General features: G+C 51.3%; 1 protein-coding gene across 5 annotated transcripts in view; it reads left to right on the top strand.

The window, feature by feature from the left end:
• ARHGEF7 (Rho guanine nucleotide exchange factor 7) overlaps positions 1-27,937 on the top strand; it is a gene marked incomplete at both ends in the record, with an annotated part of 122,744 nt that overhangs the window by 54,291 nt on the left and 40,516 nt on the right. For 3 of the 5 annotated variants that reach the window (XM_079721881.1, XM_079721880.1, XM_079721882.1), the window contains 3 exons: positions 1,835-1,965; positions 7,628-7,829; positions 19,403-19,491. In XM_079721881.1, coding sequence (XP_079578007.1) covers positions 1,835-1,965; positions 7,628-7,829; positions 19,403-19,491 — 422 coding nt within the window. Of the gene's footprint in view, positions 1-1,834; positions 1,966-7,627; positions 7,830-19,402; positions 19,492-27,937 lie in introns of those variants that run through there. The other 2 variants (XM_079721883.1, XM_079721884.1) reach the window with 2 other exon arrangements.

Genomic DNA, 27,937 nt, shown 5'->3' with positions numbered 1-27,937 from the left:
TTCGGGTGGGTCGGAAGGAGACGGGGAGCGACGAGGGCGGCTGCGCTCCGTCCACTGGGCCGCGAGGCCCTCGGTGACCGAGGCGGAGCCCCGCGGGCCGCGGAAGGCGTGGACACAGGCCGGGAGCTGTATCTTCCCACCCCCATCTGATGCAGAAGTGTTTTTCACATGTTCTTGACATCATTGGATGTACCCTGGACACAGAGCACCTAGCGCTGTTCTTTACAAAGACCTGTTTGGAAGTTCTGAAATAAACCTGGTACTTTTCTCCTCAGCTTTTAAACAAGAGGACTGAGCCTTCTCAGATGAAGAGAACTTTTTGCTTCTGTGTTTGTTGGCTACTGCTCTTCATTTGTGTTTCTGAAGTCAGCGTGAAGGAGGTGACGGTGCCTTTTCAGCCGTCGGCTGTAGGGGCTGACGCAAGTGTAAGACAGGTGCACCTGCTGACTCCACGGTCGTTGTTGGGGAGGCCCGTCACCGTCTTTGCTCTGCGTCCGGCACGTCAGGGAGACCCTTTGTGTCCTCCAGGCGTGTGGAGGAATGCTTCCCTTTTACTTGGACAGAGGAGAGACTGGAGTTGGTGAAGGAAGGGATCCTAAACACTCCCTGGGTACGGCAGGCAGCCACTGGGGCAGCTTCTTCACGCCTGTCCTCTGGGCGCTGTTTGTGCTCGCAGTTGCCAGGCCTCTGCCACACGGCGGGAGCAAACACTGGCCCTTACTGCCAGCACTGAGCAGGGCCTGAGAATTGGAGGGGCTTCCACACTGAGACGGCAAGGTGGTTTTAGGGCAGGGGTCCCGGACGCCGGGTCCGTGGAGCCTGGCAGGCAGCGTGGAGGAGCGAGGTGGGCAGAGGGCAGCGGTTGCTCTGCCCGCCTGGGCCCTGCTCGGCTCTGGGTCAGTCAGGGAGCACAGAGCCAGAGGCACCAGAGCCCCGGTGCTTCAAGAACAGCTGGAAATGCCGGTTTCCCTGGGGAGTCCCCAGACTTTCAGTTGTTGGTACCTAATTCAGAATTTCATAAGATACTGTGTAAGCCAATCCAAAGAGATCTGCCAGAGAAAGAGGACCTGGAGACCCCCAGTTTCAGGACATTTTTATAGAAGGCCCCCCACGTAGCTTTAGGAAATTGCTAGGCGCGTGCATGTCAAAACAGTGATTTCCCTAGAAAACTCTCTCGTGGCCTCATTTAAAAAAAATCACATCGCCTCTGCGAAGTGGGCTGCTGACATTTACGTGCTGGTGGCCTGAGTGGGGTGTGTGATCCTGCAGCGACTCCAGAGGGAGATCTGAGCCTTTAGTGCTGTGTGGTCTCTGGTCCTTTCACAGCCTGTGAGGTGAGTGAAGCGTGCCTGCCGTCGTGCCGAGGGCATCATCCTCACAAGGGCCTTTCTGGATGGAAAGTGCCGGGGGTTCTGTTTGTTTCAGTAAGAGAGTCTTTTCCGTCTCTGGCACGATCACGCTTGCGGCTCGCTCACCGCGCCAAGGGTGATCCTGGAGGAGGGGGCGTGCGGGGGGGATGCGGGGGGTCTGGGTGGCGCTCTGCCCAGGAGTCGAGTGGGAGAGGCTTCTTGTTTCCAGGTGAGGGGAAAGTCCTGAAAACAGTTACGGAACACGTCGTAAACTCGGAACTTAGCTAGAGAAGGACCGCTAAGTAGTCACGTTCAGTGAATTCCCGGGAAGGCGCCTGGGGCGCGTGCGGTCGCTCGGTCCCGTGGCAGGGACTCTGCTCCTGGTCTCCTGCGCGGGTGGCCCCCCGACCCTCGGAGCCCGGTGCGGGGTGTGGGCGCGGTGTCAGGGGACTCAGCTCGCTCTCTCCCCTGTGACGACCTTGCAGACATCGGCCTGGGAAGTGACTCTGTGTGTGCCCGGCCCTCCTCTCACCGGATCAAGTCTTTCGACTCCCTGGGACCCCAGCCTTCGCACGGTCGGACTTCAAAATTGTTCCAGGGCCAGTATCGGAGTTTGGTAAGTGTGAGAGTTGGTCCCTGAGAATGGGAGTGTGTTGGGGAGCCGGGTGTGCGCAGCGTGTCTGGGAGGACACACGGGCCTCCGGGGAGTTGCTCAGCCAGAGGGGGGTTTGCCCTTGCTGCCGTGGCTCCTGTTCTCGGGTCTGGCGTTTGCCCATCACCAGATTATCCGCGTGTCGTGCTTCATGACAGCTTCTAAGAAATCTGCGTATTTGGGGCACTCTGTTTTAAGATATATATCTGTTTATCTGGAGGGATGTGAGCTTTAAAATGTTTTCCTGGTCACTTGCATCATATTTTCTTACCTACCCTGCACAAAGGTACAGAAGTTGGGGAATAAGAAATCCATACCTAGTACTTAGATGATGAAGAAATGGTTGGAAGCCGAAGAACCTAGAGGGTTTTTTTCTCTTTATGAAAGCGTGACAGCGCCCTACTGAGTCAGGATGCAGCTTGTGAAGGAGGGGCTGCCTTATAACGGTGCTGGTGAGGTGGGGAAGCCACCTGAGATGAACAGTCCTCCTGGAAAGTGAGGAAAACCCATTTGTAAATCGTCAGGAGACAGGCTGCGAGCACAGGCATGGAAATGAGGACCTGGGAAGGTGAAGGACAGGGCCGAGCAGAGACCGTGAGGAGAGGCCGCCCCATCCACCAGCTGGGGTGCGTGTCTGCCTGCCGGACAGCCGAGCCTGCTCTGGACCGAATGGCGGCCTGGTCCTCAGCTCGATCAGCCGGTGCTGTGACTTCACTTCATGAGACACTTTAGTAAATTATTGTATGTTAGAGAATCAGTGATCTCGCCTTGTGAGTCTGAGGAGAACCGACCCTCCTGGAGTCTTCAGAGACCACTGCTCTCTACTTTACCGCAAGGGAGTATTGCCCAGTAAGCTGCTGTGGTCCTCGGAAACGGAAGCTAACCTCGTTGGAGCTGTGTGTTGTAGAGAGAAGTGAATTTGAGTTTGGTCCTGAAGCAGCAGTTAAAAACGGAGAGCTGTAGAAGGGGTATAATTTTTGTGTGTTCTGGAACTTTCTGAACTCGAACTAACTCTCCCTGCTGTGTGTCTGTGACGGTTCTTCCTCTCTGAGAAGTCCCATTGCCCTGTTGCAGGCCTTGTGAACCACACAACACACCTGGAGCGTTTCTTTTCTGTGCCAGCTCTGGCTGGTTCGGTGTCTCACCTGGACTGACTCGTGTGACCCTCACGGCCACCCCGTGAGGCTGGACGAACTTAGAGGGTCCCATTGCGAGCTCTGTGATCCAAAGCAAGGGAAGATGCCCAGACCACTTGAAAAATAGTTTCAGTTAACTTTATGAAATACGCAAGGAAAATGCAAGAAAAATCAGCAAGCTTTGGACAAAGAAACATTTGCTGTCTCACCCATTCACTTGTGGCAGTTGTCGTCGGTTTTTCTGTTTGTTTTGTTTTTGAGTAAATGAGGACTGGATTACAAAGGAATAATTTTAGTAAAATAAAGTTAGATGTTCTGTTGTGATGAATGTTGCCGAGATCACGGTAGGTATAGCATTGGTGTTTCATTAGCGAGAGAAAGTTTAAGTTACACCAGAACTAAAAAGCCCCAGCTACCTTGCCTGTGCCGTGGACCCGGTGAGCCGCTCATGAGGCGAACGCGGTGAGACTCCTCTTGACCTGCTAGGTAAGAATAACGATTTCGGACTTCCCTGGCGGTACAGTGGTTAGGAATCCGCCTGCCACTGCAGGGGACACGGGTTCGAGCCCTGGTCCGGGAAGATCCCACATGCCGCGGAGCGACTAAGCCCGTGTGCCACAACTACTGAGCCTGCACTCTAGAGCCCACGAGCCACAACTACTGAGCCTGCGAGCCACAACTACTGAAGCCCATGCGCCTAGAGCCCGTGCTCCACAGCAATAGAAGCCACTGCAATGAGAAGCCTGCGCACCACAACGAAGAGCAGCCCCCGCTTGCCGCAACTAGAGAAAGCCCGCATGCAGCAACGAAGACCCAACGCAGCCAAGAATAAAATAAATAAATTTATTTTTTAAAAAAAAAGGGAATAACGATTTCTCCGCCCCTCGTTTCAGGGGAGCTTTTAGAAAAGCGGAGGAAAAGAGCTGAAGCGGTAAGCTAGTGACTGAATACACCCTTTCCAGCCTCCCGGGGCGGCAGCAGCGGTGGTGGCAGCCCCCCGTGCGGAGGGCTGGGCTGTCTGCCTGGTGCGTGGTCCTCACCCCGCCTGGGCCTGCGCCCGCTCACAGTGCTCCTAGAGCCCATCCTTGAGTGTAGGCCACGGCTGAGAACCTGTGGCGTCAGAAGTGAAGGGGTCCAGACTGGCCGCCTAGCCCTGTGCAGACGTCGCCCTGTCCTGTGCTTAGTGGAGTGTCCTTTTCTGAAGTGGGGAAGACGTCCCTGGTGTTTGCCTGGCCTGCAACTGTAGGGAGAGTGTAGGTCACCGCCTCGGCAGCATCCTGATGAGAGCCCCACGTGCCACTTGCATGTCAGCCGGCGTGCGCCCAGCAGTGGGGGGGACAGACAGGCTGGCAGCAGGGCTCCCAGGGCAGTTTGACCTCCTTAGGGGCCTGCTCTGCGTCTGTGTTGGTTACGTGTCATGTTCCGTTATTGGAATTTGTCACCCGAATCGGCTCTGCAAAGCCGGGGAAGTCACAGAAAGGAGAATGTCATGGAGATCAGAGTAGACGGCTGATGAGTGATGACAGTGGTCTGCAGAGAGAACCTGGCACGGTGTATGAGCGGGTCGTGTTTCTCTGACCAGAGCGAGGACAGCGTGTGCCGTGTCCGGCCCTCACCGCTCAGGTGCCCCTGCCACCCCGCGTTTGAGGGGACAGTGGTCAGCCGGAGGGTTCCTGCCAAATGTGAATGAGAGATTGCTTTATCGAATAAGTATTAAATGTGAAGTATGCATTAAATGTTTAATTCATTAGATAAATGTTTAATGTATTAATTTGAATCATTAAATAAACACGATTTATAGCAGTTAACGTATAAACACATAAATAGATAAATACACACGAACTATTTTAGGCATTATATCAGCTCCTCTTCTCAAAGCTCTGCCTGAGCACTGTGTTTGTGCTTTATCTTTTTCATCTTGTTTAGTGATACATGAACCTTGTTGAAAGACTCAGGTAATTCTCCAAGGCTCACTATTAGGAAAAAATCAGTAGAGACAACCACTTCCCATTTTTTCTGTTGGTTCTTCAGGCATTTGCCTGTGTCTCTCTAAATAAAATGCCTTACATAAAGGTTGGTTTTTGGTTTTTTTTAACTAACACAGTGTTGCCACTGTGGACGTCCCACAGTGGCAGGGGGCATCGGGGCTCTTCCACTTCCCCTGGGCCTTAGCTTCACGGTGCTTCTGGGCCCCCTTCCCCGTGGCTGAGTCCTGTAGTGGCTTCGTTGCGTGGGTGTTAGCGCAACAGCATCATGACCCAGACTCACAGCGGGGCCACCGTGTGCTGGGACTGTTCTTTCCTGATGACTTTCTGTCGACCTCTTTAGTTCTTTTCCTGACGACCTCTTTAGTTTTCTGTGCACCTTGTGCAGATTGTAGTCTGGTCTTTTGCCTTTATTGAAAGAATCTCGTCTTTGCGCATTCAGACGTGTTAGGGTTTTTTCAGTTTCCTCTTCCTGGGGGACGCTGGTGAACTCTTCTGGCCGCTGGAGGGTCTCCTGGTTGCAGCCAGGATGTGCCAGCTGCCGCCTCTGTGCTTCCTTCATCACCTGCAGACTCCTTTGACCCGAGTCGACTTCCTCCATGTCTGTCTCTGTCTTCATTTTTCTCGTGGTTAATTCCCTGTTCTGGAGGAGTGCATCTTATACTAACTTTTTGAGCAAGGGTGCAGATCTTGCATATCCACAGATGTCTTTTTTATCCTAACACGGAAGTTTTTTTGTCTTTAGTTTTCTGAAGTTTAGTTACGGTGTGACTTGGTCCAGATTTCTTTAGGTGTTTCCTGTTTGGGGTTCACTCAGCTTCTTGACTCCGTGTGTTTGTGTCTTCTGTCACATTTGGGACATTTTTAGCCGTATTTCTTAGACTCCTTTTTCAACTCTGTCCTTTCTCCTCCAAGACTTCGATGGTTCCAATCTCAGATCTGTGTCATTTCCCCCAAGTCCCTGGGGCTCTCTTAATTTTTTTTCGCTCTGTCAGTTTGAGTAGATTTTGTAAGTTCTGTTTCATTTCTGGGATTTTCTATTTTGTCTGTTTTGAGAGAGCTTCATCTTAGTGTTGGGATCCATGTCTTTTCTCAGTCAGGCTCCGATTTTCCTTGTTCTTGGAATAAGGGGTGTCTTCAGTTCTATCCTAGACACTTTGGAGAGTGTGTTGGAAGATGCTGGATCCTGCTGAGATCTTGCGTCTTAGGCTGCAGCCCTGGCTGATGGGGTTTTTTGTGGCGGTCCTGGCCGAGGGTGGTAGGCCGTGGTTCTGGGGACAGCTTGGTTTCCTTGCAGTGGTGTCGGGTCAGACTCATTGACCTGGTGTCACTGGGGTTTCTCTTGGACCCTTGACAGTGCTGCTGGAGGGGGGTCGGGGAGATGCTGGGCCTGGCTCCCCCCACGAGGCCGGGTGGAGGGCAGGGGACACCTGTGTGGGCAGATGGGGCTTCCTCCTGCCACCTGGGGGGACTGGATGCTGGGCTCTCAGCCTCATCTTGGCTGATGTCACTGGTGCTGGCGGAGCTCTGGGGCTTGGTGGGCCACGGGACGTCCTGCCTGGTCTCCTTGGACACCCAGGTGCTGGCTGAGTGGCCCATGTGCTGTCCCTTTCCCGCCCCTTTGGCCAGGAGAGCAGACTCTGCTTGGGGATTTTTGTTTGTCAACTTCCGTTGGCAGTTCCAGGTTGCAAGCCTCTCCAGCACCCGGCCTGGGATAGATGGAGACAGAAAGACATTGTAGCCAGTCTGCCTTCCTCTGCCCACTTTTCAGAGATCTGCAGTGAGGCTTAACCTCTGAGAAGGATGCAAGTTAAAATGAGGTACCCTTTCTTCCTGTCGGTTTGGCAGTAGCCAGTGTTGGCGAGTGTTCGAAGCAGTCAGACGTCTTCGACGCTGCTGGCGGGAATGTCGCTTGGCGCTGGTCTGTGGGACCTTTTTGGAGGGCAACTTAGAAATGGGAGTTAAGATTTAAAATGTGTCATCCGTGTTCTCTGACCTGCATTTAACGTATCGGCTCATTTACGGGCGTGTGCAAAGACATGTGCAGACAGTTCTGATGCAGCCTTGTTTAGCAGTAGAAAACAACTAGACACGGTCTCAAGTCTAGTAGTGGAGACTTGGTTACGTAACTAACGGCGCTGCCATACAGTGTAATATTAAGCAGTTAAGACTGAAGTAATTAAGGACTGCTGGGAAAATGATCACAGTGTATTAACTTGTTGCACACTGTAGAGAAGTGTGTAGTGTGTAAGTGTATGTGAAAGTGCGTCTCTGTTCATGTAGGCACCACGCTGGCAGGCATAAGACCTTGGCAGCCACTGAGGGTTTCCTCCGGGACGGGACCTGGGGCAGTGGACAGGGCCGTGGGGACTTCGGTGTGTCCAGCGTTCCTCTGCCGCGTGAACGGGGTGGCTATGCTCCGTCTGTCCAAGCGAAACCTGTTCATGTCATCACGATGTAGAACGTGTGTCCTTCATGACGTCTCCTCCCTTCTCCCCTTCTTAGGACATGACGGATAATAGCAACAATCAGCTGGTCGTAAGAGCCAAGTTTAACTTCCAGCAGACGAATGAAGACGAGCTGTCCTTCGCGAAAGGCGACGTCATCCACGTCACGCGGGTGGAGGAAGGGGGCTGGTGGGAGGGCACGCACAGCGGCCGGACCGGCTGGTTCCCCAGCAACTACGTGCGTGAGATCAAGCCCAGCGGTGAGTAGCCGGCGGGGGGAGCAGGAGGCGGGGCACGTGCCCCCCTGTCCTGGGCGGGGCCAGTCTCCCGTGTCCTTTCTGCGAGTGGGAGTGGTGTTTGCCCCCGCGCTGGGGAAAGGGCTGCACGGTCACAGGCTCACTCTTCATTCCGTTGCGACATCAGCACTTTAAGATAGAGACTTACTCTGTTATTTTCCATTTGTAAGGAGAAACATCTCAAATCTGTTGGTTTTTATTTTTGTGGTTACACTTTTACGTAAGGTAAAATTTATCGCCCTTTGTAGGGCTAGTGTCAGGACTGGGAGCTGGCTCTATCACGCAGGCTGTGTTGGGTTTCTTGCTGTGGTGAGTTCTTTGCTGTGGGTGCTTTTGCCCGTCATGTACAGTTAAGTAATTTCTGTCCTTTTCTTTGTGCTAATAATAGCATTTTAAAATGCATTGCTTTCCTTGGGTTTTCTGCAATTGCTTAACATTACTGAATTTAAAAAATTACTCAGAGGCTTATCTTACTTTGAAAGGGAATAGTGGTACTGGCACTTTTTTCATTTCTGCCTAGATTCACATCGTGGAATCGCAGGTTCTCCCTGCGGCCTGGGATCTGTGATTTATGTCACTCCGGTATGGGTGTGGGAGTTCTGGCACACGGCCTCTGCGTGTGTGTGCGTGGTGCCGTCCTGCGTGGCGTCACGGGGGGGTAATGGCAGGCCTTCCGGGCACGTCTGCCCGGTAGTGCCTCGTTCCCTGGAGCAGCATTAATTTATGGACAGAGACTGCTGGTTCTATCAGTGCAGTCACGAAGTCCTTGCCTTATGGGTTCCTGTGTGTATGTGTATATGTTTGTGTTCATGTGGAACTGGGGTGTGGGCGCTCTGATGAGTGAGGTTTCAGAACCAGCGTCTTGAAGGGAAGAGTGGGTGGCCAGAGACGCAGAGGCGGGGAGATTTGCAAGCCGAGTCTGCTGGGACTTGACTTGCGTGTCGTCCGTTGACTGGAAAGGCCTTGCTGTGTGCTGCGCTGTTCTGGTTCTGCCTGGGGAGAGTGGTGCTGGTCCGCGGTGCAGGCAGGGCCGCATGGAAGGAGTGTGATGGGAGCGGCTCCGCGCGGGGAGGAGCCCCGGGGCCCGCGGGCAGTTCAGGTTAGGCTGCGGGGACGGCGCTCCCTCATGGGGTCAGCAGGGCTCGCTCGTTCGGGCTGGTCCAGCCAGTGCTGCGGGCCTCGGGAAGCGGTAATTGCTGCTCTTTGGTTTTTTGAGGTGGCAGGAAGAAAAGCTGTCTAAAAGTGAACGTGACAGTTTTGATAAAACAAGTATTTTCCTAGCAGTGACGTCAAACCATAAGTATTTTAATAAGGCAGCCTGCAGCCCTGATTGGTAAAGGTTTCTGGTGTTGGATTTGGGGAGGGAATAACACGTGCTTCTTCTGTCTTTTTTAGATTGTAGTCAAATTTACCATAATGTAAAATTGACCATTTTAACCGTTTAAAAAAATTTTTTCTGTGTACAGTGTAGCGGCACTAAGTACGTCCACGTTGCTGTGCAGCCGTCACCACCGTCCGTCTCAGAGCTTTTCCATCTTCCCAGCTTCTCAACCCACTAAACAATTCCTGTCTCTCCTGAGCCCCTGGCAGTCCCCATGCGACTTTTTGTCTTGACTGACGTTTGACTCCTAAGAGCCTCATATTAGGGGAATCATACAAAATTTGTTCTTTTGTGACTGGCCTATTTCACTCAGCATGTCTTCTGGGTTCACCTGTGTTGTAGTGTGCGTGTCAGAATGTCACTCCTTTTTAAGGCCGAATAATATGCCCTTGTATGGTTTTGCCACTGATAAACCCTCACACCTCTGTGTTTCTCCTTTGTTCGCACGCTGCTGCCACACTTGGAGCACTTCTTATACCAGTGTGTGGGCTTTCCACACGTCAGACCACTGGATCACACCCGCTGGGTGTCCTGCAGTTCAGTTCAGTTCTGATAACCATCTGCCTGGGGTTAGTGTCACAGAGGTTGATGACTCAGGCCCACAAGACTGACCCCACTTCATACGCCACAAGCCCCAGGTTGTCACCTGGGCTTCTGACCAACTGGCTGTAAATCGGGGTTCCTGTGACCCTCTCCTAGAGTTCGATAGTTTGCTGGACGGGCTCACAGAACTGGGGGGAGCACTCCTCAGGTTTACTGGTTTATCCCATAGGAAAGGATATGGTTCAGGACACAGATGAACAGCCGGATGAAGAGGCGCACGGGCCGAGGCCCAGAAGGGTCCTACACGCAGGAGATTCTGTCCCCGTGGAGTTGGGGTGCCACCTTCCTGGCACGTAGGTGTGTTCCCCAACCTGGAAGCTCTCTGAACCCCATGCTGTTGGGATTTTACGGAGGTTTCATCACAGAGGCCTGAGTGACGGTTGACTCAATCTCCAGCCCTCTTCCCTTCCCGAGAATGGGGTGGGGCTGGAAGCTCCGAGCTTCTAATCATGGCTCGGTCTTTGTGGTGAACCAGGAGCCATCCAGAAGCCCACCCGGAGTCGCCTCATGAGAACAAGGGACGCTCCTATCACCCAGGAAACTCCAGGGGGTTTAGGGACTGTGTGTCAGGAACAGGGTCAGAGACCTAGTGTTAGAACAGAAGATGCTCCCGGTGGCCTTGTCAGGACGTTCCGAGGGCTTCAGGAGCCTCGTGCCGGGAACCGGGGGCTGAGACCAGTACATATGTATGTGTATGTGTTTTATTTCACACCCGAATTTTGTTTATCCATTCTTCTGTTCCTAGACTTGGGGCTGTTGCTAGCTTTTGGCTCTTGTGAATAATGTTGCTGTGAACATGGGTGTACAGATGTCTGTCCTGAGTCCTTTCAGTTCTCCTGGGTATATTCCTAGGAGTGGAACTGCCGGCTCATACAGTGATTGTGTTCACTGTTTGAGGAACGGCTGTGCTGCTTCCACAGCAGCTGCACCATTTCACATTCCCCGCAGCAATGCACAGGGGTTCCTGTTTCTCCACATCGTTGCTGACACTTCTTGTTTTCTGTTTTGTTTTGTTTTTGATAATAGCCATCCTAATGGGTGTCAAGTGGTATCTCATTGTTGCTCTTTTGCTATAGTTGATATTGTTGATAATAAAAGCAGTATATTTTCATTATCATAATAATACAGTTAAGCAATACTAGCCACGCTTTTACGTTCTGGTTCCTGTAGAAAGTGCTTTTTATCTGTGACTTCCGTCCTCACCACAGCTCCAGAGGATAAGTACTATTGGCATATTCAGGGCACAGGGTACACATAATACCCTCCTTTTAATGTGTCCATGTGTAGAACCAGCTGAGAGCCCGGCACCACTGTCAGGCTGATTGGGAAGTGTTGCCTTGGCTTTACGGACATGGCTGCTGGAAAATGTGGCTTAGTCTGCAGCTTGGTTGGATTTGCCAGTCTTCACCAGTCAGTCCTGGGGCAGCGGGGCAGCCCCAGTGCCGGCCCTAGAGCCTGAGGGCTGGGGCAGGCCGAGTATTTGTTCTTCTTCGAGGGATGAGAGAGAGCAGCTCTGGACCCTTTCCAGGAGGGTGCTGGGTCACGGACGGAGGGTGAGGGTGACGTGGTCTTCCTCTTTACCAGTGAGATCCAAGGGGTCACAGAGCTGGTGGTGGGCACGTCCTCAGGGGTCACAGAGCTGGTGGTGGGCACGTCCTCAGGGGTCACAGAGCTGGTGGTGGGGCACGTCCTCAGGGGGTCACAGAGCTGGTGGTGGGCACGTCCTCAGGGGTCACAGAGCTGGTGGTGGGCACGTCCTCAGGGGTCACAGAGCTGGTGGTGGGCACGTCCTCAGGGGTCACAGAGCTGGTGGTGGGCACGTCCTCAAGGGGTCACAGAGCTGGTGGTGGGCACGTCCTCGGGTCACAGAGCTGGTGGTGGGCACGTCCTCAGGGGTCACAGAGCTGGTGGTGGGCACGTCCTCAGGGGTCACAGAGCTGGTGGTGGGGCAAGCCATAAAGAGTGGAACTTGCTGATTGTGCAGACGTCTGTTGAATCTGGGCTTCTTGAATTTTGCTGTGCACAACTCATTTAAATGGGAATTCTGGTCTGATATTGAGTCACCATAGTAAGAGTGCAAATGAGTGCAAATGAATTTTTCCTTTTCAGGTATTTCTCCAAAGTTAATCTTTGAAAATTACACTGAAAAGATAGTCCCAGAGGGTTGTTTTCAGGTGGATGAGAGTATGGTCAGTGTTGCCTGTTGTTTTCAGGTGGATGTGTGAGTGTGGTCAGTGTCCTCTGTGGTGGCGGGTTGCTCACAGCTGTTGGCCTCTGAGCGTCTGTCTAGCAGCCTGGCATGAGTGTTCGGCTCTCAGCCCCACGTTTGGAGGGGGTTTGGGGGCTGAGAGCCGGGGGTGGCAGGGGGGCAGATGTGGCTCTAAGAAGAACCAGCCATTGCATGTTTATGAGTGTTTACCTGCTTCAGGAGTGACTGCATCACTTTGTTCTGCCTAAAATTCCTATTTCTGTGTCTTCATCCTGTGTTTCCGTGTGTGCGTATGTGTGTGTGTGTGAGAGAGAGAGAGAGGGATAGAGACCCCCATTCATCGTATGTGTGTAACTGCATTGTTGTCCAAGGGCTGTTTGCAGGGGTCACATGGAATCCCTCGTTTTTTCATACCAAACTGAGACCCAAGTAACTTTGAAAACTTTCCTTTTTTGTCTTGTTTCTTTTTTAAAATATAGGGAATAACATATTTGCTTAAATTGGTGATCTGTTATGCTAAGTATTCTTTATTTGACTGTTGAACCAAAGGAATAACCTCTTTTGGTAAGTTTCTATCCCGGGTGTCCCTCAGGTTACTTCAGTATATTCTAAGGAAAGCTGTCCCCGTCTGATTTTAGACGTGGGCATTTGAGAAGGAAAGATGTGAAGCCATGTTTTTACCGTGTCACTCTGTAACAGTTGAGAGTGAAACTCTAGGATCACAATAACATTTCTGTATTGCATTTTTTTTAGTAATTAATGTGGCTTTTTGATTTTGGAATAGGTTTCCTTTTTGAAAGACCAAGTTTAGCATAAGTGTTGTAATTCACAGTGTCATTAATGCTTAATTTTCTGTAAAGAAAATGTGCCAGGTCCCAACATACAGACTCCTCTAACTGGCCATCATGTCAGGGTCATTTCCTTACCAAAGACAAACACCGACTTCCTTTAAACAGTGAGTTTCTCTTCTGCGTTAAATTTTGATTTGATTTACTGATATTTTTATCGAATAAACAAAGCTGAGATTCCTTCTGCGTGATGTCCGCTGGGCTGCGTGTCTCCGGGTGAGTTCTCCAGTGTCCAGCTTCTGTCCCGCTTCTCGGGCGGGGCGTGTGCGGGGCCGCGGTCGCCTGCCCCCTTGTGGCGGGAGGTGGCAGTGCTCTGGTCAGGCTTCACCCCGCATGTTTGTGTCTTTGGCCTGTGTGTGGTTTCTTGTTTGAAATACTCCCTCCTTGAAGACAGATCTCTTCCAAGAGTCTGCCTGAGGATATTTCACATTTTGCTGCAAACGCACTGGATATTCTTCCTGAATATGTGAAACTCGTTTTATTCACACAGATGTATATGTGTATTTTACACACGCACGCAGTAGTCTCTTAAATTCGAGGGAGATGGAAGGAAAGCACCCAGGAGGCCGGTTCTGTAGGGAGCGGCGCCGGGGCTGCCCTCCTTCAGGGAACGCGGAGGCGCTGGGTCTCCTGTGGGCTAGAACGTGAGCACCGCTGTGGCTGGGCTGCTGCTGGGGGCACCCGTGGGCTCGGGATGCTCACAAGTCCCGGTTCATGTGTGCACCTCGTGCACCAGGTTTCTTTTAAGTGGTTATTTCTGATGCGCTGAGTTTACTTTCTCCCATTTCTCATCGGTGAACAGTGAAGGCACTTCTTGTAAATGTTCCTTTAGGATCGGGTGGGCTTGGGCTGCTGAGTCATGAGCCGTGCTTGGCAGTGATGTGGGAACTTAAATGACTCTCACTTGCTACTCTCACTTGCAGTGTGATGTTTAATGAGCATTCACACTGCCATTTCCTAGGTTTCTCATTTTCCAGTATTTTCTGTTTATTTTTGGCATACTAAAGTGACGTGAAATGCAAGCTGGATTTTGGACGCAGTTATTACTCTGGCTGTGAAAGAACAGTGTTTGATAGAAATATAACCTGTGCAGGGAGAGGGACAGGGTGACACAGAGCCTTGTTTCATCAGTGTGGCAGGGAAAAGCCTCCGCCCTCACCCCCTTCTTTGGCATGGAATGGGTTTGGGCGTGTGCGTGTGCATGCACACGTGTGCATGGGTGCGCGTGATGCTCCGTTTCTGAAGGCACCCGGGATGGGGCTGTGCGTCTCCGTGCCCTCTCTTCCTGATGCACATTTTTTGGGTGGGGAGAGTATAACATGTAAGCCTGGCCCCTCGGGGGCTTGTGGGGAACCTCACATATGTACAGAGCGGCCTGCGGTTAGGTGGTTGGTAATTAGTTCTGGAATGTGGAAGCGAGTGTCCCTCTAGAGTAACATAAGAAACGCACGCTCACACGGACACCGATGTTACTGGGCGCTGTAGGGCGTGTTCTGTGAGCGCGGCCACGTCCCAGTGGCCGTGATGAACACCCCCTGGTTCAAGGACACGCCCATGGGTCAGCTGTGCTGTAGCAGTTTGGGGTCAGGGTCCGTGGTCTTCAGTAATAGAGATGCTGTTTTTTAAAGACGTGTTATTTGGGACGTATTATGTTAACAGTACCCAGGCACGTGCACGCAGAGCGCGCGGGGCAGAAGAGCCGACGTGGGGACGCGCAGAGGTCGCTTGCTCACCCTCCCACCTCCCGGCCCCCGCCACGGGCTGCCTTCTCCGCGCAGCCCCTTCCTGGGTGGGGACTTGCCTGCCTATGTGTGTCCGGCAGCCGTTCCCTCTGACTTCTTGTCCTCCCTGGCCCTCTCCTGGTGGCTCCCTTTTTCAGGGATGCTAACTAATGTCCTTTATTCCGCGTCCGTGGACACTGACAGGCATCCCTTGGTGCCTCACTTTGTAACACGAGGACTTACCCTTGACCTTTTCCACCTTTGCATTCTGTTTTTCATTCTCCAAGGTTGTTCACGATTGCACTCGGTTCTGAAATCACAGCCAACGTCCATTCAACAGATATTTACTTGAGTGGCCACTGTTGTGGGAACTGGGGGAAAAACAGTGAAAAAACAACAAAATGTCTACCCATAAATCAGGAAGCCTACCTGAGGTCCCCTGAATAGAAAATTGGGTAGCATGGGTGCTGGGGAAGGGGACGGTGCCCTGTGCTCCGTGCTGGCGTTAAGTAGAGAGAGGAGGGGCTTTGAGAGGCTAAAGAAGGCTTAGGGTAGAGCAGCCCCCACGCACGGTGTCGTCTTGTTTGCTTCCTAATTCAGATAAGCCAACGACAAAAGTCATGTTGTGACCGACCGGGAGATTTGAATATGGACTTGCATCAGATAACATTAATGAATTATCACGGATTTGTCAGGTGTGGTAAGTGCCTGACGTTAGGATTTTAATTAAAGAGGAGATCCCTCCGACTAGGGTGGACACGGAAGTGTTGATGGGCTTTGCTGTGAGGCTTCCAGGAGGGAAGGGGGTGTGAGAGCAGCCGGGGGCTGGTACCTGTGCCGGCTCGGCAGGGGCACACGTGTGTGGGCTTCTCCCCACTCCTGTGCACACTTGGAGATCTCTGTAACAGAGGCTCAGACCGAGGTTCAGGAGAGTCCACAAGGACAGATTATCGCTAACTGAACCAGGAAGACGCTCAGCAGTTGAAAGCCAAGAGGAAGGAGTACAGGGTTGAGGAAACTGGCAGCACAGAAGCCAGTGACCGTGGGGCTTAACCCCTGGGGAGCGAGTGCCTGGCCGGGGGTGGGAGAATGGTTTCCGGGCCGCGTGACAAACAGTGGGGACTCAGAAGCGGGAGCCAGAGTTGGAGTTGTCCTCAGGGCCGAGCGTCGCCCGTGGGCTCCGAGGGGTCAGTGCGCACAGCCTGGCGGGAGGGCCGCCACCAGCGCAGAAGGCAGGGCTGTGAAACCTTCAGACAGGAGGCAGAGGGAAATGAGGGAGCCCTTACTCTTCCAGAAAGAGGCGGAAGAAAAGCCCACGAGAGCTGGGTCCTGAGGTGGCCGGCGTTTGACTGCCTTTGCCTCTGGAAGCATCGCCAGCGCCAGGGCCGCGCCCCGGGGGTGGAGGGGTGACTGCATAGGGCTGCCGTGCTGCCCTGGCCCAGGATGCGAGAACTTGCCGTTTCTGGAAAGTAACGCTGCCTGCTCATTTGCTCTGTTGTCTCCTGAATATCTGGTTAGATTTTACCCTCCGTGGCTTTTAATCCGCCTTTCATACTTCCGTTTCTTTGCTTCACTGGACCACACTCACCTGGAGTCCGTTCCTCAGATCTTTCCCTTCCCAGTTCCCTCCTCACTGCCCTGTTTACCTGTCCACCAAGATTTTCGTTTTAGTGACCATCGTATTCATTTCTAGAAGTTGTTTCATTCTTTTCCGGATGTTCTTCATTTTCATGGTGGCTTTTTAATTCATTATGGTCCCAATTTCTTTCCAGGCATTTTAAGCACATTTGCTGCACAGCCTCCTAGATTATCCTGTTAATTTCTACATCTCGGGGACTGGTTCCCTCGTATGTTTTCTGTTTACACTCTCTTGGTGGTTCATTCTTCATGAGCTTGTGCTTTATTTTATGGATTGCTCTTTGATGGATCGTTGTTCATTGGGTACCTCTGTACCCTGGGTTGCAGAAGTACCTACAGAGATGGCTGACGTTGGCTTCCTCAGGGCTCCCAGAGAGCTTTCTTGCCCTTGGCAAATCCTGGTGGTCCTGCAGGAGATGGTGTGGCCTTGGATTGCACGCCTGGCGGGGTCAGGCTTGGTTTGGTTTCTCACAGGCTGTCCCCCATCCCTGAGTGGCCAGCACACTTCCTAGCTGCTCCTCTGGCCGGCGGACAGAAGTCTCTAGGCTTTCTTTGGTTAGCCGTGCGGGTCACCAGAGCTCCACCCGGTGGGACGGCCGTCCTGTAGCAGCGCTGGCGGCAGCCCAGCCCCGGGGCAGCCCCCACCACTGCCAGTGCTTTGTGGCCTCCTTTACTTCTGGCACCTGGTGGGGGTGGTCCCCATCCCCCTCTTCTTTTAGCACATCTGTGTTTAGCTTTTGTTGTTATCGGCGTTTTTTAACATTTATTGCGAGAAAGGAGGGCACGTGCTGCATCCGTCGGCCCTGGAAGGTGGCGCTGTGCTGTCTTCCTGGCTCCCCCACCTCGTCCCAGCGAGTGGAATCTATTTTAGCCGTTGGATGGGCCAGAACAATGTCTTGTTTTTCTTAGGATACTGGGAAGGCTGAGTGTTTTCTAATATGTTTCCTGTGCATTTTCCTCTGTTACGCGTGGCCATGACTCGGCCTCTGTTATGTTGCACTGACACTTCAAAGTTTTCTCTGGTGGAGGCGCTACAGGCCACCCAAGGCTCGCAGGGGTCCTGCGCTTCTGCTCGCCCTGCCACCACGGACGACTGTCCCTGGAGCCTGGGCCTGGAGTGTTGGCCAGCGCTGCCCTCCCGGGTCTCCCGCAGGTGGCACACAGGTGGCATGCAGGTGGCACGGCGGCAGTTGCACCTTCTGCAGAGGGCGTGTTGGCGGCTCCTTCGTGTGACAGCTCATTGAATGTCCGAACCCAAGGCTTTGGGCGTGTGTTCATGACGCCTCCCAGCCCAGAAGTTTCCACTTAGCGACCAGCACATTGTGTGCTTTCTTTTTCTGAGGGAGAGAAGACAACCTCTTTGGACTTAAACCTTGATTTCTCTGGGTCTCTTCTGCCTGTCCCTTATTTTTACAGAATGTTAGTAGATTGAAGCTTGCTTCTGAAAAAGCTTCTTCCTTGTTGTTCTCATAGTAAATCGACTGAATTTTATTAGCCGTGATGTTGTGAGGTATGTCTTAAGTTTAAGTAAAATGAGGCAGTTGGCAAGTTATTTGCTTTAAAAAAATTTCAAGCAGATGCAAGTCATTCTTATGAACTAACCTTGCGTGTGCCTGTGTTGCTGTGTGTCTTCCTCCATGTGCTGTTTATGACCCCCGGGCGGTAATTTAGGCTTCAGCCACCTCCCTTTGCTGTTGTTGCATACGCTTCCCCCAAATTGCAGATTTTAAAGATGAAAAGGCATTTTTTTCTTTGGATGGAAACGTTGTAGTTTTTTCTTCCGCAGTTAAATGCTTAGCTGCAGATACAATATTGGGAAGCAAAGTGTATTAGCTAGACTAGATTGGTTTTCCCCCTTGTATTTCTCATGGTTTAGAAGTAGTTTATTTTCTGTGGAGTTCTGCTTCCATCCCATGGGCGGAGAGAATTCTTTCAACTAGGAATAACACCTCTGTTTTGTTCGTTATTTTCAGCTGTTTGGAAAGCCCTTACAGTGAGGCATTGAAAGAAGATTTAGGTAAACAGCTCCATAGGAGGAGGGGGACCCACAGCTAAAGACAGTGCGCTTTGCTTTGGGCATTTTTGGGGTTTCTTTTGCTGAGAAGATAATGGAGATATTGAGCAGTTGGAATTAGGGACCCGGAGCTCAGGAGTGTTTGGGGTGGGAGGGAAATGCTGCCTAAAGAGAGAGATTCTGGACAGGTGTGCTCAGCATCCTTTTACCTAACACGCCGGAGGGGCCCCGGCAGCCATGTGTACAGCTGGACCCTGCAGAGGAGGCGAGGGAGGAAGGGGGTTGAACAGACCGAGGCCCCCAGGCAGTGCTCATCACAGTTTCTCCTTTCCTCCCCACCAGCCCCACTCTGATGTCCAGCCTCAGTAGCCTTGGAGAACCAGTGATAGACGCACCCCACAGAACCTCAGTGACAGACAGACAGACAGACACACACACACACACACACACACAGAGTGCCAAGGAATCAGTTGGCAAGCGCTTCTTCAGTACCTATTCTGAATAAATCTCTCTTGAATGGAGTTGGATGAAAGCCATGTAACATTCAGTACTTGAATCCTTGCAGTCACCGTGACCGCTTTCCTTGTTGTCCCTGGTGTGGAGGCTCCTAAGGCAGTGTGGTTTTCTCTTGTTGCCCTGCGTGGGTGGCTTTCCTTCTTTGTCTGTGGCCCTTGTTGAGAGGGACGTCTGCGTCCTGAGGGACCTGGATACCTCCAAATACAGTCCAGCCTGTGGGTCTTGATGTCTTAATATTGTTACGCGCCTGCCAACGTTGTCTCTGATGCTGTGGGTCTAGTAATTCACCCGTACTGCACGCCTGAGCTGCATGTGTAGCTTATAGATTAGTTCTTTTTTGTTTGTTGACAGCAATGGTGCATAATCTGTCAGATTTTCAGCCTGGGTTGGGAGGACGGGCTGGAGGCACGGGTGTGGAGGCCTCTGAGCTCAGGGAGCCGACCGTGCGGCCGAGGTGGGGCTGGGAGCCTGCTGGCTGCACAGGCTTCTGTCCTGCCGCCCATTGGGCTGGGGTTCAGTTGGGCCCGGAAGCTGGGGCCGTGCGGGGCTGCCGCGCGTGGTCCTCTCTAGGGTGGAGCTGTAAACCTGCCCTATGTCTTTATTTCAGAAAAGCCCGTGTCACCCAAGTCTGGAGCCTTGAAGAGCCCTCCCAAAGGATTTGATACGACTGCCATTAACAAAAGCTACTATAATGTGGTGAGTAATCGCAAAACATTTTTGAAGAATAACTTGTTTTTTTGAATGTCTCTAAAACTGAGCAGTGTAGAATGTAGGTAAACTCTGCCTAGAGAAGGCGGAAGGATATAAAAATCATGTGTCGTCCGCCACACAGATACCACCACCGTTAATGTTCTGCTCTCTTTCCTTCTGACCTCTGTGTATTTCTATAATATTCTTATATTTTTGTATTAACGTGTGGAATAGTACCGTGTTCTTATTGCATAACTGGCTATTGTGATTATTTCCCCATACGGTTACAGATCTTCAACAATGGGGTTTTAAAAAGGTGCATAATGGGATTTACAGGTTTTATGTGCATCAAATGCCATTATACTCATATTTGGAGTAGATCGTCAGTTTTCCAGATCAATACAGTTTCTAGTTTATTTTATATGTTAACGTAGTCTTTCCTGGGATTGATATGTGTATATATATCAAATAGCATGAAATTAGAGGAGAGTGTCTAGACGTTGTACATAGTGAAGACAAGGGTTTCAGAATCCTAAAATTTGCCGCATTTTGAAACTTGAGCAGTTTGTGAGCTTAAAAAGTACCTGTGACATTAAATCTAATACCTAATCCAAACCTCCTTTTTCCTGAACCGTTCCATCTGCTGGAAATGGGAAATGATAGTCTCGATTTGGGTAAATTTTACATTGCCGGTGTATATCTACCTGGTGTGATAGGCCAGCGAGGTAAACTTTCTAAGCACTGCTATGTTTTGAATTATGTGGGCAGTGTTACACTTGTTTAGTTATTTCTTTCCCCACTCCCAATCTTTTTTATTTTCTTGATCGGGGATATAAATCTGAGTCACGAGACCTTTGAGGATTTGAAGTAAAATAGCAGCCGCTGAGTGTTTCCTGGCAGCAGCCCTTTCACCGTGAGCATTTCATCTCCGGTGCTTTTATGAAGAGATGATGCAGAGTCGTGCACACCTGAACCAGTGACCTGGGGCTGCGCGCTCAGCTCTCTCCGACGCGTTTGCCCCCAAACCTTGCAGCGCAAGTTGGCCTTGGGGACCCTCGTTCATTTCTTAAGGATTTGTCAGGGGTCGCTCTGCCAGGCCCTGCTAAAGGCGTTGCTGACGCAGCGGGGAAGAGAACGGCAGGAGCCCCTCCCCGTCGGTGTTTCCTCTCACCTCCTGCCCCCGATACGTGGCTTCCTCTTTGCAGGACTTCCCTTCTGTACCTCTTCTGCTGCCCGGTCTCCGTGCGCCAGGCCGCTGAGCGCACCCCTGGTGGCCCGTGGCCTCCCCTCTCCTCGTGCTGGTCACCTCCTTCCCTTGAATCTCTCCACCGTCTCGCTGGTCTGTCCCCGTTCTCGTTAGCGCTCTTCACCGGCCTCACCTGGACTCCGACCCCCGCTGGCAGAGCCCACCTGCGTCCCGAGGGCTCAGGGCACCTGCCTTGCCTGGCCGAGCTCGGCTCTCCAAACCCTCCTCATTCGACTCTTTGTCTGTTCGGGGTTTGTTCCTGGGACGTGGCTCTGCCCACATATCTGCTCTTTAGTCCGTGGAATGTGTTACGTGTGGTGTCCTGTGCTGCCTCAGGGTTTGTTAGGAGGAAAACTTTCAGCTTACGGAGCTGCCTTTTCTTCGTGCGTTCTTATGTGAGATGTTGCTTTCTTTTCTGGGGGAGGCTGCAGCGAGCCGCGCACTCTTAATCCACAGTGACGTTCCAGAGAGGGAGATCCTCATCTTGCACTAGTGTCTGTCCAGATAAGTGTATCAGAGGAAAACGGTCGGTGCCGTGCGAACTGGTGCCAGCGGCACTGCGCTGGTTTCCGGGAACGCTGCTTCCACTGGGTGTTTTGTAAAACTAGGCAGCCGTGCTTTTCTGGAAACCCTGGTGGGTTGTTTTCTTCGGCATCGTGTATCCAGACTGAAACGTAACCAGTGCTGTTTTAGATTTCCTTCTTTAACTGCGCTTATACAGGGAGAAGAGCCCTTGTGTCACATGTGCTGTTGTCTTTGAGTCAGCCAACTCTTTCATTCTGGATGATGGGGAAACGCCTTGGCTTCAGAATCACATCCAAACGGTTGTTTACATAAAGCTATATGAGTGAACGGCGCATGTTAAAATTGCGGTCGTGACGGACATCGACATATAGAGCTCGCGGGAATCATCTTTCGGCATTTAGCACTCTCACTTTGCAGTGAACAGGACTGGTTAGTGAGGAAGCCAGGAGTCAGTGTCAGCTCTCCTGAATTCCATATTTATAAATTATACAGAAAAGTAAAATGTGGGACACAGTATGACACGCAGAGCAAATAGAACAGATAATGTGTTAAACTTTTCACACTTCCTTGTGTAGTTTTGTTCTCACAGAAAACTGCAGAAGTCCAGATATTTTTAACCCACTGAGAGATAAGAACGCTCTCTAGGAGGTGAGACCAGTGTGGGCTGATGATCTGTGAAGGATTTAGGTCTCCACTTGGGGTCAGTGGGGAGCACAGGAGAGCGTTCCAGGTGGAGACACAAACACGCGGAGGTCAGGAGGCCGCGAGGAAGCTCCGCTGTCATGTGATGGTCAAGACTGGGGAGCAGGAAGTGGCTCCTGGTGACTTACGGCTGTCCTGACGGGCCGTCCGTCACCTCTCTCTCCTCCCCTTCCGGGACGCCCCCCTGCCGCCCGCACCCCGTGCACGTGTTGGCAGACACACTGGCCTTCTGCAGGTCTCTGAGGTGCTGTTCAATTTTTCTTCATTCTTCCCTTCTGTTCTAGGGAGTTTTTTGTGTTTGCTAATTACTGCTTTTGCTAGCTCAGATCTGATCTTGAGCCCCTACCTTTCAATTCGTAATTTCCATTTGACTATTTTTATAGTTCAATACAGACTGTATTTGAGTCATTGTTCTCATACTTTAAAAAAATTCTTTAAGCATAGTTTTCTTTGGACACTTTGTTAAACAGGACTTTTATTATTTTAGGGCAGTTTTAAATTGACGGTAGACTTGAGAGGGAGCTAGACTACCCACGTACCCTCTTCCTCCCACCCCGCCACACGCGCACACGCACACATGCACACACACACACACGCACAGCCTGCCTCATTACCAGCGTCACTCACCAGGTGGGACATTGTTCGCCGAGGATGGACGTGCACTGACACACACGCTCATCCGGACTCCCCAGTTTACTGTAACGTTCACTCTCTGTGCATGCGTGTATTCATCATTATAATGCCGAGTATGTCACTGCCCTAAAAATCCTCTGTGCTTTGCAGCTTCTTTCCTCCCCACCCTAACCCCTACCCCTGGCAACCACCGATCTTCTTACTGCCTTATAGTTGGAATCATCCAGATTGTCGACTTTTCTCTGATATTTACTTTGGGCACCTGGTTGAGCTCCTAGAGGTAAATTTCCCGATACTGGGGGCGGGGGTCCCCCGTGACTGTGTCCCCCCAGGGTTTATAACTCAGGCTGGTCTGCACTGAGCCTCTAGCACGTCATCAACTACAGCCCAGGTCTTCCCACCGCAGCGTCTCTGCTCCAGGCAGTGCGACATCTTGGGGGCAGTAGCCTTGTGTCCCCTCCCCTTACGGACTCGAGAAGAGTTGTCGATTTTCAGTCTGTTCAGCTTTTTACTTGTTGTTAGCGTGGAGGGACGGCTTCCACGTTCCTCACGTGCAGACCAGGAGCTGTTTCTCAAAAGTAATATGGCAGCTGTTTGTGGAATTCTGAAAACACTGAAGCCCTTTAATGTGGTAATTCTACTTCTTGAAATCCACCCCAGAAAAATTACCTGAAAGGTATTCAGAGATGCTCGTGCAAGCGTGTTTTCATAGGATGCTTTGTTACAACAATAAGTTGCAAGCACCCTAAATATGTAGCACTACCAGAATGGTTAAGACACCAGCAGTACATCCATTCATAATTCTTAAAAATGCACATGAAGCTTTAAAAAATGTCAAATATTCATTTTAGGCGCAATAAACAGAATATAAAATTACATAGGTAATGTGATTTAATTATGTAAAAATGTTGTCACTGAAAGTAGAAGGAAGTGTGCCAGAGAATGTGGCAGAATTTCATTACCTGATAATGCAAGTAATAGAGATGTTTGGAGGATTACTTTGGCACCAGAGTCCAGACTGTGCTGGAAATGTCAGCAGGGCGTTAGAGACCTCAGATGGGGGAGTCCGGGCCTCAGACATGGAGAGTCACGATGGAAGAAAAAACCCATAGCTTTGCTTTAAGTAAAGAGTTGATTAGTTTTTGTGACAAAGCCAGCCAGCACTGTTGACTTTGTTTTCTAATGTGAAAGTGTTTGAGGTCAGTCTGTCTTCAGGCTTAGGTCACTGAATGGTCCGGAGAGCCCTTCTTTAGGTTCTGGGGGGAGGGGTGCTCCAGCTTTGTGTGTAGTGTTTGGGCGCCCTCTCGGGGGGCTGGCCTGGCAGAAGCCCCCCAGCTGTTCGCACAGTCATGTGTTTGTAAAAAGACGTTGGAAATGCTGGCCTTGGCCTTGTAGTGTTGTTGTGAGGATTAGCGGTTGGCCTTAAGGTGCCGGGTGAAATGTTGGCCCTTAAGAGGTTTTCATGGTTATTAGGAAGAGTGTTTAGAAGCATTTGGGGCATTAGGCCTCATTGAGGCCACCGATCCATTTGCCAACAAGCATCCCATTTGAGGATTAATTACCTGGGAGAGCTGTAGTCAAGGGTGACAGGACCGTATAATTAAAGGGAACGTGTTTGTGACCTGCCTGAGCTTGATGGATTTGACAATGAAAGAAATTAACTGCACCTACGGCCGGGTAGCAGACACCTTTCCTGGTGGAGATCAGAGAAAGTCCTTCTCTTGTAGAAGCTGGGTGTCCACCCCCAGAGGGAGTGAACGGTCTTTCGACACCTCTTTCAGGGGATGAGGAGTTTCCTCAGTCACCAGTAGAGAACGAGGTTCCTTCAATATGTCCGTCTGGGAAGATATGGGTCCTTATGGCCTTCCGTGTCCAGTGATGCACTGTGGCTTTATCTTCCGGGGTTATATCAGTGCTCCTTAGCTATGGACAGCAAATGAGGCATTGTTTGCTTCTGCTCCCCGGAGTACAATGAAAAGGCAAAAGGTAGCTTTGTCTTTGAAAGATTGCAGATATGATAGGTAGCAATCAATAGTTTCAATAAATGTTCAGAATAGGCGTGCATCTTTCATAAAATGCTGTAGGAAACCTCCACGGACCTTTCTGGTGCTCCAGAGCGAATCTGCGCCCATCCGTCCCCTTGGCTCCTGGAGTTGCCTGGAGCCTCTGCCTGGTGGCCGGAGGTTGGCCTAGAGCCACACTGACCCCAAGCACTGCTTTGGCTTCTTTTATCCTTTATGGTCCCTTTACCTCGCCCACCTTAGCCAAGACTGCTTCTCAGTCCTGACGTCTGCTGTCTCCGCCCGGGGCCCGTACGAGGCTCCGGCCCGTTATGGCTCTCACCCGGGACAGGGCAGCTCAGCTCCCTGCGCCCTCCTCTCCCGTATCCCACCCACATTCATACCGACGGCGAGGGGCCTGCTGGCATCTTTGACAAATTCTGCTCCCACTGTTTTTATGTAATTTCCTTGTTTTACATAGATGGGGATTTCCCGCTGGTAGCAGGAGCTGGGTAGGGTAGCAGCTGAGGCTTGGCCTGTGAATGAGGGAAGAGCTGAGCTGTTCAGTCGTGGGAAAGGCCGTCTTGCGAACTAGTCACTTTCTGAAGGATGGAGTCACGTGACGGAGCTCCCGGGAGGACTTCCGCGGGTTTGGGTTGGAAGGCAGTCTGAGGAGGCTTGTAAGACGCCTCCTGCCTGAAGTCAGGGAGTGGACTCTGAGTATCTGTCACAGACCAGGAAGAGCCCTTTGGTGAAGACATGGCGGAGCTGGGACTCACGCCCGGGTCTGCTGGCTCCCAGGGCCAGCCCCTGGCTGACACAGGCCAGAGTGGCGGCCCTGCAGCTTCTGCTGGAGCTGTTGCGTAGTAAACCTTCAGCATTCGGAAGAAATACATCCCAAGACCTCATGAATTCCCAAGTTTAGAAATACTGAAATAACGTAACTCCTTCTAAAAGGCACAGGAACATACACATTTCGCGTGCCCCGCCCCCCAGACTCTTTCTGTGAGTTAAGGTTGTGAAGTGCTAAGACCACGGAGAAAGCAGCACGTGGCTGCCAGTGGGGGTGGGGAGGGGGCTCCCGCCTGTCCTCACGCCTCTGGCTCTGCGGGGCTGCAGGCACCGCTTCCTCCCCTGCCTCTCCCTCCTCCCTCTCCTTCCCCCGGGGCGGGTAGCTGTGAGCGGCTCAAGTCCTCTCGTACTTTCTGAAACTTTAACCCCTAACATACAGTGTAAATAGGCCAGGCTGAAAGGAAACGTGCGATGGTTATTTCTCCTTGTGGTTCAGCGGGCTAGTTCGGGGGGCTGAGAGGGGTAGGAATAGCTGTGCCGTCCTTGAGCGTTTCCTACTGTGTTTCTGGGCCAGGCTCATGGTTTTGAAATTGGGTTTTAGTTTGTGATGATAATCTTTTATTGTATCTGGATCAGATGACTTAATGTTACTGTTTTTTCTCTTACACATAAATCAGTTATTTATTTATTTATTTATTTATTTATTTATTTATTTATTTATTTATTTATTTATTTATTTATTTATTTATTTATTTATTTATTTATTTATTTATTGATTTATTGATTTATTGATTTATTGATTTATTGATTTATTGATTTATTTATTTTGCGGTACGTGGGCCTCTCACTGCTGTGGCCTCTCCCGTTGCGGAGCACAGGCTCCGGACGCACAGGCCCAGCAGCCATGGCTCACGGGCCCAGCCGCTCCGCGGCATGTGGGATCTTCCCAGACCGGGGCACGAACCCGTGTCCCCTGCATCGGCAGGCGGACTCTCAACCACTGCGCCACCAGGGAAGCCCCAGTTATTTATTTTTAAAGGACTATCAATGACACATAAAATAGAACACATGGCAGCTACCAAAATTTGCAGTGGAAGTTGTGACTCATTTGTAAAATGAGCGCTGCTCTATGCTCCTTCGCTGGCAATAATGAAGTGAGTTTCTGTGGTCTGCGGGGTAATGAGTCGGTCCTTTGTTTTGCTTTGCTGCAACAGCTGACAGTTCAGGGATTGTCTGTGTGGCTTGCCCAATGTCGTCCTCCTGTGTGGCACCATTGTTTGACCCGACTGGGCTCTCCGCGCCTCCCGCCTCGGGGAGAGCTTGTGTCGGCTGGGCTCAGCCCGGCTCTTCCTCACGGTGCCGGTGCCGAGCAAAGGTTGCTCTTCCTGTGAAAGCTGCTCGCGTTCTCTGGACCAGCCTTTGTGTGATGGAGCTGTGGCAGCCGGGCTGTGAGGTCTCATGGGGTCCTGCAGCAGCCAGAGCATGCAGAAGTCAAGAAAGGGGAGACAGGTGATGGCTGGAGCACACAGACGTGCCGCTGACCTCGGGGAGGGACATGTGGCCTTCTGGCAGGGTGGATGGTCAGCGCCAGCATGACTCACTTAGCAAGTCTTGGTCGAGTGTTTGTGAAAAGCTAAGTGTAACTTGGATGGCATGGGTGGGATTACTATAGAGCTTGACTGGAGCACTTATTTGAAGATCGTGTTTACAACTAGTAGTTGAAATTTACCAACGTACCTGTCATAGTCGATGCAGTCTTTTCTTTGGCATTGCTTCTGGTGCGTTCTGTGGGAAGCTTTTGTGTCCGCTTGCTCTGCTGAATGCTGCGATTGGAGAAATGCCGTTTCCTTCTCCTCGTGCCCGTGCTCCTGATGTTGTCATGCAGGGCTTTTCCTCTTCCGTCGCACAGGAGCTGTTCTTCTGTTTCAGAAAACAGGTGTAGAGGTTTCCGAGCAGGTCCTAAGCGGTGGTGCTAATAGTTCCTTACAGTTGTAATTGAGACACGAAATCATAGTTTAGTGTTCATTTTCACATTTAAAAAGGGCTTTTTGTCTTAGGCACCTGTGACAGATTTAAATTTTAGTTTGTTTTTTTTTTTAGCTCAGGGACTCATTATGCTTGGCTTGCTTCACGTCATTTTGCAGGATAAGATGTGGATTAAAGTGTATGCTCTGGTGATGCAGTGGCAGGGCCACACTGTTCTCTCTGTTCTCCAGTCTTTTGACCCTTGGGTCCACTGAGTATTTCTTTGAGGGGAGGCGTTGTAACTGTAAGATCAGCACCCACATTTCCCCACAAAGGGAGGGTCTCCTGGAGAAACCCCTCCCCCTCCGCCCGCTCCACCAGGCATCTGTGAATAGGTCCATTCAGGGGCGAAACCAGAGCTGAGAGTCACAGTGAAAGAGCCTGATTCTCTTCATCTTACGTAGTGTAGTATGTGAGTTATCTAATCAGGGTTGCATTGACTCATGAATGACCGTCCTCTCCTCGAGAATGCAGAAAACAGCAGTGAGCAGAATAATAATCCGTGATGCTTGTATTAATGTTGAAATCT

This window comes from Hyperoodon ampullatus (assembly GCF_949752795.1).
Source record: "Hyperoodon ampullatus genome assembly, chromosome: 16".
Taxonomy (NCBI): domain Eukaryota; kingdom Metazoa; phylum Chordata; class Mammalia; order Artiodactyla; family Ziphiidae; genus Hyperoodon; species Hyperoodon ampullatus.
This window is presented reverse-complemented; position numbering and strand designations above follow the sequence as displayed.